We start from the raw sequence: 14,604 nt of genomic DNA, 5'->3' as shown, positions 1-14,604 counted from the left end.
AATGACTCTAATACATTAAAAGAAAACACAAACACACTTCAATTTATAATGCCATACTTCTATATTCTATAAGCCTAGATCATGATCCAATTGACTTAATGTGATACATCAACATTTATACGCTAAAGAGTTTCTGAATACAAAATGTCCAAAGTTTCTAAGAATACAAACCCCATAGTGGTAATGAAACTGGTTATGAAGGAGCCATCAGAGAATCGTAAAAGCAGGCAACTCTTTCCAACACCTGAATTTAGGTAATACTGTCAAAAACCAAAAGCTTCATAGATGAGAATAAGCATATCTCCTAGGAAAAAAAAAAAATTGGAAGTACTTAATTCCTGATACTTCACAATTACGCCAAAACCAAACTTCATATGATCTCAGATAATTTTCAAAATGAACCCTCTCATAGCATTAAACCCCCTTTGATGCCAAAACCATGACCTCTGACGCTCATACTTAATCCACCTAAATATATGCCTTTTCCTGAAACCAAAAAACTCTATATCTTGTACACAATTCTTTCACCAATCAAACAAAGAAAAATCAACCAAACCCAACTTCAAAAAGGAACGTCACACCAAGAACAGAGTACCCTTTGTTCCGTTTCTGGATAATTAAACAAATACCAAGAAAGTCTGTTCAATTGTAATCCAAAGCAAACAAAGATTTAAAATTCATAGACAGTGTGAAACTAAAAATTGAAACTGAATATAAATTCAGAGAAAGACAATCAAAACGCATAAACTAAAATCTAAGAAAGAAAATTCAAATTACCACAGTATCGGCGATAAAATTCGGCGGAGCCCGACGGAAATCAGTTGTAAAATCCATGACTGTGTATTGCTTTGCGACCTGGTCTCTCAGCCTTCCCCGGATTCCCTCAATAGCTCCACCATCCTCGCAATTCCCAGATTGACAAAATGGGAAATTGATTGATTTGAAACCAACAACCAAAATCGATAACCTTACTGACACCCTACCTAGCTCAATGGCAGAGTTGTAAACAACTCATAAGGAAATTTGCTACCAAGAGAATCTCTTTTAACCGAGGGATGAAAAGGGAAAGTAATGAGAGTTAGAGAAAAGGGAAAAGGAGCATATTGGTTCCAAACGGGAAAACCAAAATGTAAATCCTAATTGATCAAGGCTAAGCTGGCCCTTTTTTCTCCTAGGTCAATGAGGAACTGAGGATAGCTGCCCCGACTTACTCGTCACTATAAAAGAACAGGCTAGGTGCTTCGATCTCTATTATAATTTGAATACCTCACACCTCACTCAAGGTTTTACAGCCACGAGTCCAACAAAATAAAATGGCTGATGACTTTGTTAGAAAATAATTAGGAAATTGCTATATTGTGAATCAGTATATCTATAAGAAATCACTGTAATTCAAAACAAATACGATATAAGAAAACTGAAGTATGAAATCTTAGAAAAACCTTTGACAGATCGAGGCTAGAATTTGATTCTATAGCCTTAAGACAAATCGCCCCTCACTGGTGCTTGAAGGTTTGTAATGGCGAATGCCTCCCAGGATACAACGATCTTTCTTCTTGCGGAGAAAGCACTTTAATCAGCAAGAAACGGCGAACCAATGTAGTGTTTGAACCTTCTCTGTTTTTAACTCTAATATGAAATGCAGAAATTATTTGAATACTGGATGAATTTTCTGATGCAAAAGTTGGATTCAAAGTGGTGGGATTGGTTCTGTATATATAGGAGTCTGATGCATCTATTTGAAAGGTCATACCTTTCTACACTACAACTTCCACGTTGTGTTTAGTTTGAAAGGTTATAACCTTTGGCTAAGATGATCAGTTACTTCTTTCATATATATCAAAATTGGTAATTTGAATTTTCATTCAAATGAATTTAATCTAATTTAAATTAATTAAATTTCCAACAGACTTTACTGAAAAGTTTCAAAACCTAAACATAAGGGGGGATGAGAAAGCTGCTACAAGAGCTGATAATAAAACCGACAACATAAAACATAAGTTCGAACGTCTAAAACAAGAAGTTGAGTCAACAATTACAACGGCGAAGTCTCCGCATCCCTTGAAAGAAGAAGTCTTGCCTGCCAACGAAATCATCCAACTCATCCGAGGCATCGAGGGCCTGTCCATCTTTAGAGGACAACCACTTGCAGATTTTCCAAGCATCGAGGCCACACACAAATCAACTAATGAGATACTGGAGGAGGTTTTGGATATGTTGAAAAAGTTTGTAGATTCAGAAAATTATGCAATCGAAGTGCCATCAAGAGGCAAACAAAATCAGGAGTTCGACGAAGAAAGTGAATCTATGAAGCTCATGCCTACCAGTACTTTTTTACGTAAACTGACAGACAAACCCAACGATATATTTACAGTGACTATTTCTGTTCTCTTAGAAATATTTAAGTTGTGCAACGCAAACATACATGCAAACATAAGAGATATTTATTATACCAATACGACACTATACAAAAATCAGCAAAGAATTAGCTCTGTTATTGATGACTTATGTTGCATACTTCGTTGTCATCGTTACTGTCTACACTTGTTCGCTACTGACAAAGGAGTCGTTTTGGGTAACATGAAGTACATATATAATGGCAAGGAAGTTGATTGTTCGAGTGACGAGTTTGGACAACCGATCCCGGCAAGGACCGACTTGCTTACTAGTATGAGCACTGACGACGAGGATTTGGCATTCATCATAGTAGTGGAGAAACACAGCGTGTTTATGCGGTTGGCTCAAGATTTATTTTGGAAGAAATTTAAATGTATCATGATCACCGCCAGTGGAATGCAAGATGTGGGCTCTAGGTATTTTCTAAGAATGGCAGAGACGACGTTCAAGAGACCCGTGTATGCTCTTTTTGATTCAAATCCATATGGGGCTAGAATTCTATGTACTTATCGTTATGGGTCAGACAACATGTCATATGATAGTAAGAGTTTGGCCACCTGATAGCTAAATTAAAAGCTATTGATTTTCCTTATTCTCCTGCAAGTATGTCAATTGTAATATAGGGAAATAAGGGTCTCCCGCAGAGGATTAAGTTAAATTAATTGCTTCAATGAAAGTCACAAAAAATGTGACTGCAGTTCCTACTGAACAGCAGTCGAAAAACAATCTAAAATCCTAACCAAAACAACCCAGAAAAATATGAAAATTTACAGAGACGTACTAGACACACAAGGCGTCCAGCACACAAAATTTGGGAATTTTTGGAGTTCGTTTACTATGAGAATAAAATACGTGAAAACAGAGAACAGAAAGAAAAACGAAACTGAACAGATTTAAGATTGGTTGATATCAAGATGATGAAACTAGCTAGGAAGGAAGTATCCACCTCCAACAATCACACACAACACACTTTGTCCAATTTACTTCCAATTAACTTAGTTGAAGACGCTCAGATTGGCTCGGTACGCTTGAACACAACCTATTACCCTTTCTTACTTTGTACGCTAGGCAGGAAGTGCTCTACACCTAGACTATTCCCAAGCAATGCAACCTAAAGGTACGTTTATTAGATTAAACATGCAGAGATCATTAAGTTTGAAAAGAGTTTGAGCAATCACTAGACATCGCAAATAACTTAGAGCCTTGCTAAACCTAGGGTTTTGTCTACTTGATAGTGAAAACCACCAATTACTTCTCTAGACAATTTGAGGAATCCAACTATTGATCCAGGCATCAAATAATCAAAGTATTAGAACCCTAGCATGCATACTAAGTAGGCCTCCAAAGCATACAAACATAGAACTCATCAATGAGAAATCGGTAAACAAAACCTCAACTTTATTAATTGGAAAACAAATTGAATGTCAGAGCATGTTGTGGATCATGTCTAGGGGCTTCAACTGCCCCCTAGCTACTGGAAATTTAGTTACACATAATGGAAATCAAAAACACAGTTGAGTTCATGGAGAAAGAAGACAACAAAAACCAAGAAATAGGAAAAAGCTGATCGGCGATCGATCGTCGGCAGGCAGCGATCGATCGTTTTCGGTGATGGTTGTAATTCTTCTTCTTTTTCAGCTCTTGTGCGTCTCTCCTCTTCCGTATGTGTGATGATAGGTTTCTTGAACGTCCAAGGAGAGATTTTATTCAGTTTGTAACTCTTTTTTTTCTTTCCTTTTGGGACTCTAATTCCTTGGCTTCCACGGAAGGCTCCTTTATTAATGTTCTGATTGATTTTGGATTCATTGACATCCTTCTATCCAATAAGAGCAGCCAAGAGAATTAATTGCTGAATATCTTTTTCTTCATGTTGCCGTATGCTTCCTTGACTCATCAAGATTCCACACTTCTCCATTATTTGCACATATCTCATTCCTTTTGCTCATATTTCTTTCCTTGCTTTGGCAAACCTAATAAACATAAAAATAACTAAATTAACCAGAAAATAAGATAAACTAACAAAGTAAATATGGGAATTACCAACATTATTATCGCATAATTATGCTCCGATCACCACCCCGGGCATAATCTGGTTGGGTGTAAGGACAAAAGACTTGGAAACTTACGAAATACCTCAAGATGACAAGTATAGGGTAAAGATGACTGAAACAGATTACAATGAGTGCCGGTGTTTGTTAAAAGCAAAATATTTGGTGAACAGTGTAGAATGGCGGAACGAGCTGGAAGCTATGTTGGAAGTTGGCACGAAAACTGAAATCGAGGCATTGTATGTCCATGGTTACAAATTTTTGGCCGAGGTCTATTTACCACATAAATTGCAGAGGCACGGGATGGCTTTGCAGAGCATTGAATAAGAAGGCTTTTATTCGTGATGATTTTAGCTATTGTTGTTTTTTTTTCTCTCTCTCTTTTTATTTCATTTTGTAACAGAAGAGGTCCCTGGAGAAACTCTTGGTTCATAATTAAGAACAAAGAAAATTGTTAGGTGATTTTATTATGATATGATATTTGCATTTTGTCTCTATTTTTCACTTTATTAAGATATATTGAATATCATCTTTTGCCTTTTCCCAGTTAATTTTGATTTAAGCATAGGTGTTATTCCGAGTGCTTAAAGCAGCTTTTGATCAAGCTAGGCACCTAGTTACATACTTTCACTTATCCATGTCAATCCCCAATTTTATGACCTCAGACGCTACCCAATAAAAGTTTTTTTTTTTTTTTTCTTTCTTCAAATCACTGAATCCAACCTTCAATCTTAGGAAGATATGAACTTGCTTTCTTTTGTTCAAACTATAAAAGCATTTTCATCAGTAAGTTGATTGAAAAAGGTCATAAAAGCAGAATCGACTTCAACATATCCTTTAGGATTTATGGTGGGCCATTGCTCATTTGTTCCCCAGAGATTTCTTTTTCAATGGAAGACATCTCACAAGTTCCTGCATACTTATGGTTGCATCTTCTTTGGCCAGTATTCATCTTCAAGGTCTTATGAGATGTCTTCCAAAGACAAAATCTTGCCTTTCCATAGAAAAGGCGTCAATAATTGCTCCATAAAAAAATTAAAAGAAACAAGCTTCAAGGAAATAATCATTGCACAAATTCCATGTCCCTAAGAAGGAAATCAGTCAATAGTAGAGTTTGACGACTCCATATCTAGCTAATGACATAACTTCGAACCTGTAGAAACTATTTTCGTGCGCATTTCCTTTTTTCTTTTTCTTTTTGTCTTTTCATCTATTCATCATCTTCATCATCATCGTCATCTTCATCATCATCATCCTCAGTGTCACTGTATTCATCCCTACTTCTCCAAGCCTCCCCCGTAAACCAAGAAACAGCATAGGGGATGATCATGTCTCGAATTGTTGACCTACAAAAAGCCAAATAACAAGACAGAAGAAATTAGTCAACCAGTACGTCCATCACAAAGCTAAGAAAATTAAAATCCAGAAAACTTGAAATACATAGCGAATAACAACTTCAGAAATCTGTTAGGGGTGAGAGATAAGTAGTGAGCTCACCCAATTTCATAATCTATTTTCATTTGGTTTCTAACAGCATCAATATCTTCAAGGACTTGAGGCGTACTGAAAAAGTTGAAGAAACTTTTACGATATTCAGTTCCTTTGGGAAAAGATCCTTTCTTACTATTCTTCTTAATGGGGGTCTTTGTCAAGCAACGACCTGGATACCATTCAATTTCCGTCCTACAAAGCACATGGCCAACAAAATCATAGTCTAGAACATATAAACAACCATGCACAAGTCTTCATTCTAACAAAACTGTAAAAGAGGAGAATAGACCTAGTGCTTACCCTATTGCTTTTGCTAGAATGGGTACACCTTCATCAACCATATGATATGTCTTGGTCAAAACCGGGTTCATAAAAAAGTTATTAGGTTCAAAATAGAAGTCGAGTTTAAATCCCTTATTGTCACCATCTATCTTGGACCCCTTGATGTCTCTAAGATATGCAAGAGCTTCTGTGTCACGCCCAATAATCTGGTTGAAAAGATAAGAGAGAAAACAATTGACTAATGCAGTAATTCGTATAACTAGCAAAGTTGAGAAGCATTCTGCAGAAACAATTACCTCTCGTGTTAGCAAGTTATTTTTTGAAAAAGCATGGAGCCAGAATCCAGGCACTCCATTTGCTGCAAATATGAAAAACAATAATAAAGCACAATTTATCATAATAAATAGTATTTTTTAATAAGCGAAGGTTGTGAGAATTATCAGCATGTACCTCTAGAGCGTATGAAAGCAACTAAATCTGGTTCAGTAACAGCTTTTACACAAGTGCATTTCTGGGAAATGTAAATTGCAATTTAGTTTTAATGATGAAGTAAAAAAAAAAAAATCCTAATCATTTAGAACTAATGCACCCAGAGACACATGTTGCCAATAAGAACACTAACACAGGTTGCAGGCTCCTGCTTTGTGGCAGCTTCATCAGAATCTCCTTCAGGTCCAGCATCACCGTTTACAATACTGCATCGCTGCGAATCCATAATTACAACTCACTTTTTAAATCGAAGAATGGCAAAGAAAAATAACCTGATCATCAATAGTTGCATACCAGTACTAGAATGCAGTCAAAGACAAGTTCTCAAGAGACCGAGACCAGGTGCTAGTTTGGCATTTTCTAGTCAATACACACACGCACACAGACACACAGAGAGACAAACTTTTGGTGGCATTTGTTTATAATCAACCGCGGAAGAAAATAGTTGCACTTTGCAAAGATACTCTTTTTTTTAAAGTTTCGTGCCCAAAACATAGTTTGAGTGAACTTTAATACAGAAATAATGTGACAGAGTACAGTGACATAAATGGACATGGTTCAGTTGTGTTAGCCCTTCAAGTATACACTATATATGACTCCAAAATCATATTTTGTTGTAATAAATCATACATCCGAATGGGCATAGAAGAACAACAGAAAGAAAAAGAGAGATGAAAAAAAAAAAGGAATCAGGAACATCCAACTGAATTTGATACACCCGCATAGAGATTCAAAAAAATAACTGATCTGAAAGAACTTAGGAGAGTATGACCATAGAAATTAAATACGCACATTCCCATATAAAGATACAAAGCATGAGCCTCCTAGCATATGAATGCACATGCACTCACAGATCAATTGGCAAGCAGGGATAATCGCTGAGAGATCGATGTAGGTTTTAAATTTCCAGTTTGGGTGATAGTTTCTACAACCTAAACTCATCAACCAGTGTCAAAATGGGTGAAAAAAGTGACATCTGATTGATCCGCATAAGACTCTAAAATTCTAAAAGACAAATAGCGAAGGTTTTTTAATACACATATGTATAATTATATAGACCAGCATGCATGATACCTTGTTGTAGAGAGCTTCATACAATTCTTCATACTTGGCTCTAAGTGCTCCTCTCTTTTTGAAAAACTCATCCTCCAGTTTATCAAGTTTCTTCTGCAAGTTCAAAAATCAAGTCTCATGTATTAAACAAATTGAAATATTTAACTACTTCGTCAAATAGTTTTTATAACTCAATAACAATCACTGCATTAGTGGCATTCCTGTCGGTATCTAGTATTAAACAGTTCGAAATAATACCAAATATATTGAGTTGAATAAAAATAACAGCTATTTAGCAACCAACCAACAGAGTTGTAAATACTAAAGTCTGAACTACCAAAATTTGAGCCAAGATACTGACTTAAAGTAACATATAAACCACAAATCAACAATAACAGAGTTCCAAATAATGAAGCATTAAGAACATAAAAAATTTGACCAATCAAGATAGTGATAATCATGCCTGGATATTTCCAAGGCCCCTGAGGATCACGGAGTCCTGCCCATCTAAAATCTGCATCTTATCCTGCGCAAATACCAAAACCCCCAACTAATCAAGCACATAAACTGCAAATAGGGGAATGGAAAGCTAATGGTGATAAGCCAACAACAGTGAAATGTCAGTCTTTTTTTTTAATAGGTGATTAGGTTACTAACATTGAAAGCGCTCACTAGCACTGCCTGGTCGTTGAGAATTCCTCCTGAGGCAAGATTGGTTATTCTGATAGGTGAACTACCGAGGAGAGAGGTGGCAGAAGTTGGTCCACTATAAAATAAATACAATAAAAATTGAGAGAGAGAGAAGATGATGAGCCTATTAAATATTAGAGGAGAATAAAAGTTCTCTGTACTTATTTGCAAACCATGACACAGCATGGGGAATGACCTCTCGAATGGCTGACCTATAAAGAACAATGTCAAGAACATAAGAAAGGAAAAAAAAAAAACAAGGAATACCTCAGTATAAAGTTCCAAACATCAAACAAAAACAGAAATCAGGAATTTAAAGAACATGTATCATCTGGAACAATCATACTAGTATGACTCGGAATCATCCTCCTAATAAGTTCAGAAACCTGTCAAAGTATAAAAGATAAATTATGAGCTCACCCAATTTCATAATCTTGTTCCATAAGGTTTTGGATTTCCTTGGCCTGTTGAGCAAGAGTATAAATAAGAAACCACAAAGAGTCAAATACAAAAAGTAAAGAAGAGAATCTTACCGTTTTTCCATCTATAACTTTGGGGACTTGGGGTGGACTGAAAAAGTTGAAGAAACTTCCCCAATTGTTAGTGCCCTCGTAAAGCCTCTTCTCATTGAGATTTGGTGTCAAAAGTGTTCTACTATACCATTCTATCTCAGTCCTACAAAGCACAAGTTTCAACCAAGTTATTGTTAAGTAGATAGTTAGATACAAACAACCATGAGGTTGCCTTTCTGCTCATAACATAATTATAACTTAAGAAACTAGATTACTTAACATATGTAGGCAAGGGAGAGATGAAACTTACCCTATTGCTTTTCTTAAAATGGGTAAATCTTCATCAATCATGTCATAAGTTTTTGTTAAGACAGGATTTTGAAAAAAAGGATTGCTGTCAAAGAAGAAATCAAGCTTGAAACCAAACCCCCTTTGGCTATCTGTTTTAGACCACTTGATGTCTCTAAGAAACTTAAGAGCTCGTTCATCGTTCTCAGTAATCTAATTCAAAGGAGAAGAGAAGTCAATAATTTCTCATATAACGAGATTGATATAAAGATTAGAATGGTTATGCAAAAAAACCATCACCTTGGCACGTAGCACTTTGTTGTTGGTCAAAGCTTTGAGCCAAAAATAAGGAACAGTATTCACGATATCAAAAATCTGCAAAATTGATTATTCCAATTGAAAATTTATGTATCTATATTACGTACAACCACTAATTAATGGACCAACATTGAGAACAAATACTGAAATTTCTCTACATACACATAGCAAGAAAATCAACAACATACACACAAAGTAAGTACCTGATTGTGCAGAGGTAGACAAGATTGTTGAAACTGGGCTTCAAGTGCTGCCCTGTCCTTGAAATACTGTCTCTCCAGTGTGTCATGCTCGAACTGCACATTGTGAAAAGAAAAGTCATTCACAGTCACACTCACACTCACATGTACTAAAAAGAATTTGAAAGAATACAAATGAAGTCGATATATCATCTCATGCCTGCAACAATCTGAGTTTCTCAATACGGTTTCTAAACACGGGCTTTGGCATGGGGTCATATATTCGTTCCGCGGGGCCTTTCTGGTTCAGGTTGCCGCCAAAGGGCACACCTTCGAAGGTCTCGATGGCGCCGATGCTCATTTTGATTCTTAAGCACACAGGTAGATGAAGCTAAAACCCTAGAGGCCTTGAAGATGAGAAGAAAAGATACCCTACGAACACTAATTTCGAATCAAACAGACAAGAATTCGTATAATTAACCCTAAAACGCGTCGGGGATGACGAGATGGGGTCAAAAAGATAGAGAAACGCAGAGAGAGCGAGAGAGAGGCCTACGACTATAAACAATTTCGGGTTTCCAATAAGGAATGTGGATTTAAGGTTTCCAAAAAAAAAAAAAATAGGAAAGATCAATGATGAAAGACCCATTTATTCCAACTACTTTTTTCGTTTTACCTCCTTTAGCTTTATGTGAGTTTGATCAAAACCATAACCAAATTGCTCACTTTCATCGATCATGTTTTGGAATCAAGAGCAAGTCAATGGAATTATAATCCCTAGATTCAGAATGTTGTGTGCCATGAAGAGAAACATCAGGTCTCAATCGCAATTTAGGTACCGCGCCAATGTATGCCCTCTCTCTCTCTCTCTCTCTCTCATTTTTCAATTTTCTGTTTTTCCCATTGCTGAAACTTTTAGGTCAATCTTATTTGAGAACAGATAAAAGAAAATTTAGGAAAGGCTACCAAAACCCTTTTTTGTTTGAGGAACCCCTTTCCGACTCCCTGTACATGTAATAGACAATGATATTTAATAGCAAGGTCAATGTAGTAGTTGATAATAGCCATTGATCGATCATTCATGTCAATTCCAGCTTGTGGTTTCAATTAAATCGGTCATTGAAACCAGATGTGAAACTGTATTTTTGTTTATTCCAAAACCAAATTGAAGATGATCACTCGGTCGTTGTATTCCTTAGACAACACAAACCCAGAGTTTTCTTTTGAGAAGAAAGAACTACTGACTGAGTAATCCAAGCCTTCCTGTTCGCTAACACATTGAAGAAAGACCAACACCCATAAAATAGCAGAGACAGAATCCCACAGAGGAGAACGCCTATAGTATTATTAGGGTTGATTTACGAATTTGGAAGATTTTGATGCATTTCTCGTAAAATGTGTTGGAATTTTAGTCTTATTTTCAGAATTGTCAAGCGTGTAAGTGATTTTTGGTTATTACTTAAATATCTTTTCTGTTCATCATCTTTTCAGTCTATCATGGTGGACCACGAGGGACTAGCTGAATATAAGAAGAAGAAGAAGGAGAATGATATACCACGGTAAAATTACACTACCAGTCATCTCTATTCTGAATACTTCTTGAATTATCATTATTATTATCCTGACGCATTAGTTCATCTGCAGCATTGCCAAGGCTAAAGCTAGAGATATATATAATGGAATAAAGCTTATTGCAGAACACAGAGCATTGGAGGACCCATCAGAGCATTCAGAAAAGTGGAAGCGTATATCAAAGAATTTGTCAGATGGTGTGCTTACAAAAAAAAGTCTCAGGGCTGCACTTATAAAAGAATATCAAGCTCAGGTGAGATGCGTTTGATCACTTATTATGCCAATGTTAATTTTGAAAGCTAATCTTGTAAGCCACATTAGGAACATTAATTGGTCTTGATTGTTGAGGAATAGGAGTTTCAGTTATGCACGAAATCTGTTGTTAAAAGTTGTTCATATTGATTTTCTTCTGCGTAGGAACAACCCTCAACGGAAGTCCACTCTACCCAAGGTGATGGTGGATATTCTCTGGATTTCCTCTTGGGGAGTGTCTCACACAATAATTAAGATGCAAATGTTGGAGGAAGAAATGAATAGAATTCTAGGTCTCACTATTTCCTCACTTTTTGACATTTGTACTTCGACAGAGCCTTTGTGAGGCACCTGAGGGTTCTCAGCAGCAGATTGGGGCACGTTTGGCTTCACAATCTTCTCAGACGTAGAACCTTACTTTCTATTCACATTCTACTTATACTCAAAGAAAATTATGTGCTAAACTAGGAAAATATTTTGGCTTTTATTGGTTTCTCGGTGATTATGATAAGAAAAAAGAGAAAAATTCAGCTACCGTCCCCAAACTATTCTGCCAAGGCCAATTTGATACCCGAACTCTCAAAAGTATCAATGTGATACCCAAAGACCTAAATTAGCATCAACGTGATACTTCCGTCAAAAAAATCTAACAGTTCCGTCTGTTTGCTGACGTGGCAAACAAGTCAGAAAAGAAAGAGAGAGAAAAGACCAAAATGACCCTGATGTTAAATCTCATCACCAATTTTTTTTTTAAATCTTCTTCTGGGTCTGCTTCTTCTTCGAGCTCGGTGGTTGAGTGAACGACCAACACCAGCAAAGGCTCACACTCTCTCTCGCTCTCTCTCACTCTCTCTCTCTCTGCCGAAACCAGCAACCAAAACAGAGCATTCCTTCTCCAAGATGGTTCTCGCTCCACAGGACATCAATTGACCCCAGACCACGTCCCACGCCTTCGCCTATTCCTTGCGCAGCTGTCGGTGGTAGCCTTTCGCCGGCTCTTGAGCCGTACACGGCGGTGGAACACGAGGCCGGTTTGAGCTCGTTTTGGTTCCAAGCTTGATATCTCAAGCTACCGGCCATCAATCCTCACCAAACTTCATCCTCGAGCTCGCCTCAACCTCCAGAAGCTCCCAGAAGTGCCCTTTCACGGAAGATCTGCGCGTGGTGGCGGCTGGAAGCCAGACCCGATCAAAATCGAAACCGAGCTATCGACCCGGATATCTCGAGCTACAGACCACCATTTCTTGTGATTCTTGAACTGAGGGGATCACCTTGAGTTTCTGAACAAATCTCCAGAAGGAATCGAAGCCATTGGTGGAAGTTTTTACGTCGAACTCAAGCTCGCCGGATTCTGGAATTTTTCCGGCCACCGAAACTTTCGATCCAGATATCTCTAGCTGTAGACCATCGTTTCCTGTGATTCTTGAACCATTGAGTTCACCTTGAAGTTCTGAACAATTATCCAGAAGGGATCGAAGCGTATAGTTGAAGTTTTGAAGTCGAATTCAAGCCTCGCCGGTTTCTGCAATTCTTCGCCGGTTTCTGGAAAATTTCCGGCCACCTCGACTGTTTTAGGTAATTTCGACCACTTCCGGTCATTTCCAGCTTACATGATAGTTATGAAAGTTCTTAAATCTTCTTCTGGGTCTGCTTCTTCTTCGAGCTCGGTGGTTGGATGCTGAGAAATTGAAGAGGATGGGTTGGGTTGGCGGCGGCGGCGGTAGAGGGTGATAGGAGAAGCGGAGTTCGGCAGGGATATGGAGTTGGGGTTGGCGGTGAGGTCGAGGCAGGAGATGAGGGACTTGAGGGAGGGGTCGCGGTCGATGAAGGCGGGGAGAAGGAGAGGAGAGGATATCGGTGGGGTTAGTGATGGTTTGGGTGGTGGAGAAGGAGAGGAGAGAGAGGAGGTGGAGAGAGAAGAAGAAGAGTCAGGTTGAAGAAGAAGAAGAAGAAGAAAAAGAAATGAATTAAAAAAAAAGAGGGTAAAAAGTCTATTTTGCCCTTTTTTTTTTGCTCACGTGCTTGCCACGTCAGCAAACAAACGGAGTCGTTGGATTTTTTTGACGGAAGTATCACGTTGATGCCAATATAAGTCTTTAGGTATCACATTGATACTTTTGAGAGTTTGGGTATCAAATTGGCATTGGCAGAATAGTTTGGGGACGGTACCTGAATTTTTCTCAAGAAAAAAGTAGTTAGGGCCGGGTGTGTTTTCTTTTTCTTTATAATGCAAAGGGTTGCACAGTATGGCAGTAATTTTTTCTGTTTTCTTTTAGGGTTTAGGCTTTCTGTTTTCTGTCATATACAGAAAATGTTTTACCTATAATAAAAACAGAGTAGTGTCATTTTTTTTTTTCCATATAACAAAGCTTGAAGAATCTACTAAAGAAAGCGTGAATTGCTATAGGAACCCATAACCTCTCTCGAAAATGGAGAAAATGAGAGAAGGTGCAGTTAAGTAGGATTGGGATTGGATAATAACCCAAAAATGCTCTACAAGCAGCCTTACTAACTCTTTTGGATTAACACCTAGGCGTAAAGCAAAAATAGCTGGGACCATTTGATCAAGAGAGCATTGCAACAGAGAAGAGACTATGAACGGAAGTTAGTGTAAAGCGGCTTACTTAAGACCCCCTTACTCCCTATTCTCTCTTAAAAGCTTTATAAAGCTCGGGGTTGGTTAAGAACTATTGACTGTAAACCATAGCAGTTACAGTCACTCAATGGAAATGTTCACCTTGGAATGAAGATGGATGAGCAGGCACTTGAGCCTGGAACTGATGAAATTCGGGGAAAACAGGGAACCGGTCACTATACCCAGGAGGCGAGACATGACCGCGACTTAAGATTCAAGTACCGTTGAAAAGACTAAAGGAACAGGGGGGAATGACTACGTGTAATAAAGCACAGGCTAAGGCTAATACGAGCCCACCAGAAGAAGCAAGACTCTTAAAATGTCTTCAGGATCGAAAGGAGTAACCATCTTTCTGTTCTATCATCTTCACCTGAAGGCCACGTACCATCAATAGTACA

The 14,604-nt window shown here is 37.8% G+C and overlaps 3 protein-coding genes across 4 annotated transcripts; 2 read left to right on the top strand and 1 right to left on the bottom strand.

The window, feature by feature from the left end:
- Positions 1-144: 144 nt before the first annotated feature.
- LOC133737595 (DNA topoisomerase 6 subunit A-like) lies at positions 145-2,958 on the top strand. The gene is made up of 4 exons (XM_062165124.1): positions 145-254; positions 1,452-1,512; positions 1,646-1,712; positions 1,910-2,958. The coding sequence occupies exons 1-4, from the start codon at positions 145-147 to the stop codon at positions 2,956-2,958; spliced, it is 1,287 nt and encodes a 428-aa protein (XP_062021108.1).
- Positions 2,959-5,380: 2,422 nt separating this feature from the next.
- On the bottom strand, positions 5,381-10,113 carry LOC133740198 (nucleosome assembly protein 1;2-like). The gene is made up of 16 exons (XM_062168118.1): positions 9,968-10,113; positions 9,772-9,864; positions 9,551-9,625; positions 9,273-9,463; positions 8,984-9,125; positions 8,871-8,914; positions 8,612-8,662; positions 8,418-8,526; positions 8,224-8,286; positions 7,782-7,874; positions 6,841-6,921; positions 6,669-6,729; positions 6,515-6,576; positions 6,237-6,424; positions 5,943-6,128; positions 5,381-5,791 (listed from the first exon to the last, which is right to left on the bottom strand). The coding sequence occupies exons 1-16, from the start codon at positions 10,106-10,108 to the stop codon at positions 5,656-5,658; spliced, it is 1,716 nt and encodes a 571-aa protein (XP_062024102.1). The 5' UTR covers positions 10,109-10,113; the 3' UTR covers positions 5,381-5,655.
- A 356-nt stretch (positions 10,114-10,469) lies between these two features.
- Positions 10,470-12,027, top strand: LOC133740199 (uncharacterized). 2 transcript variants are annotated; one of them, XM_062168119.1, is made up of 4 exons: positions 10,470-10,595; positions 11,239-11,306; positions 11,392-11,572; positions 11,737-12,027. In XM_062168119.1, exons 1-4 carry the CDS (start codon positions 10,485-10,487, stop codon positions 11,824-11,826), a joined length of 450 nt encoding a protein of 149 aa, XP_062024103.1. In that variant the 5' UTR covers positions 10,470-10,484; the 3' UTR covers positions 11,827-12,027. The 2 variants fall into 2 exon arrangements, with proteins under 2 accessions (XP_062024103.1, XP_062024104.1); XM_062168120.1 differs by having other exon boundaries at positions 10,506-10,582.
- The last annotated feature ends 2,577 nt before the right edge of the window (positions 12,028-14,604 follow it).

The sequence above is a fragment of the Rosa rugosa genome, chromosome 3, assembly GCF_958449725.1.
Source record: "Rosa rugosa chromosome 3, drRosRugo1.1, whole genome shotgun sequence".
In the NCBI taxonomy this organism is placed as follows: Eukaryota; Viridiplantae; Streptophyta; class Magnoliopsida; order Rosales; family Rosaceae; genus Rosa; species Rosa rugosa.
Note: the sequence above shows the minus strand (reverse complement) of the source record. Positions and strands in the feature narration are given on the sequence as shown.

Bases quoted from the DNA above. Each gene is read 5' to 3' on its own strand.
- LOC133737595 (XM_062165124.1), top strand. From the start codon at position 145: ATGTCCAAAGTTTCTAAGAATACAAACCCCATAGTGGTAATGAAACTG. The intron at 255-1,451 runs GTAATACTGTCA...AACCTTTGACAG, and splicing joins TTTCCAACACCTGAATTTAG to ATCGAGGCTAGAATTTGATT. The intron at 1,713-1,909 runs GTATATATAGGA...AATTTCCAACAG, and splicing joins AAAGTGGTGGGATTGGTTCT to ACTTTACTGAAAAGTTTCAA.
- LOC133740199 (XM_062168119.1), top strand. From the start codon at position 10,485: ATGTTTTGGAATCAAGAGCAAGTCAATGGAATTATAATCCCTAGATTC. The intron at 10,596-11,238 runs GTATGCCCTCTC...TCATCTTTTCAG, and splicing joins AATTTAGGTACCGCGCCAAT to TCTATCATGGTGGACCACGA. The intron at 11,307-11,391 runs GTAAAATTACAC...GTTCATCTGCAG, and splicing joins AAGGAGAATGATATACCACG to CATTGCCAAGGCTAAAGCTA.
- LOC133740198 (XM_062168118.1), bottom strand. From the start codon at position 10,108: ATGAGCATCGGCGCCATCGAGACCTTCGAAGGTGTGCCCTTTGGCGGC. The intron at 8,287-8,417 runs GTTAGTAACCTA...GTATTTGCGCAG, and splicing joins TGCTAGTGAGCGCTTTCAAT to GATAAGATGCAGATTTTAGA. The intron at 6,730-6,840 runs GTTAGTGTTCTT...TACATTTCCCAG, and splicing joins AGCAGGAGCCTGCAACCTGT to AAATGCACTTGTGTAAAAGC.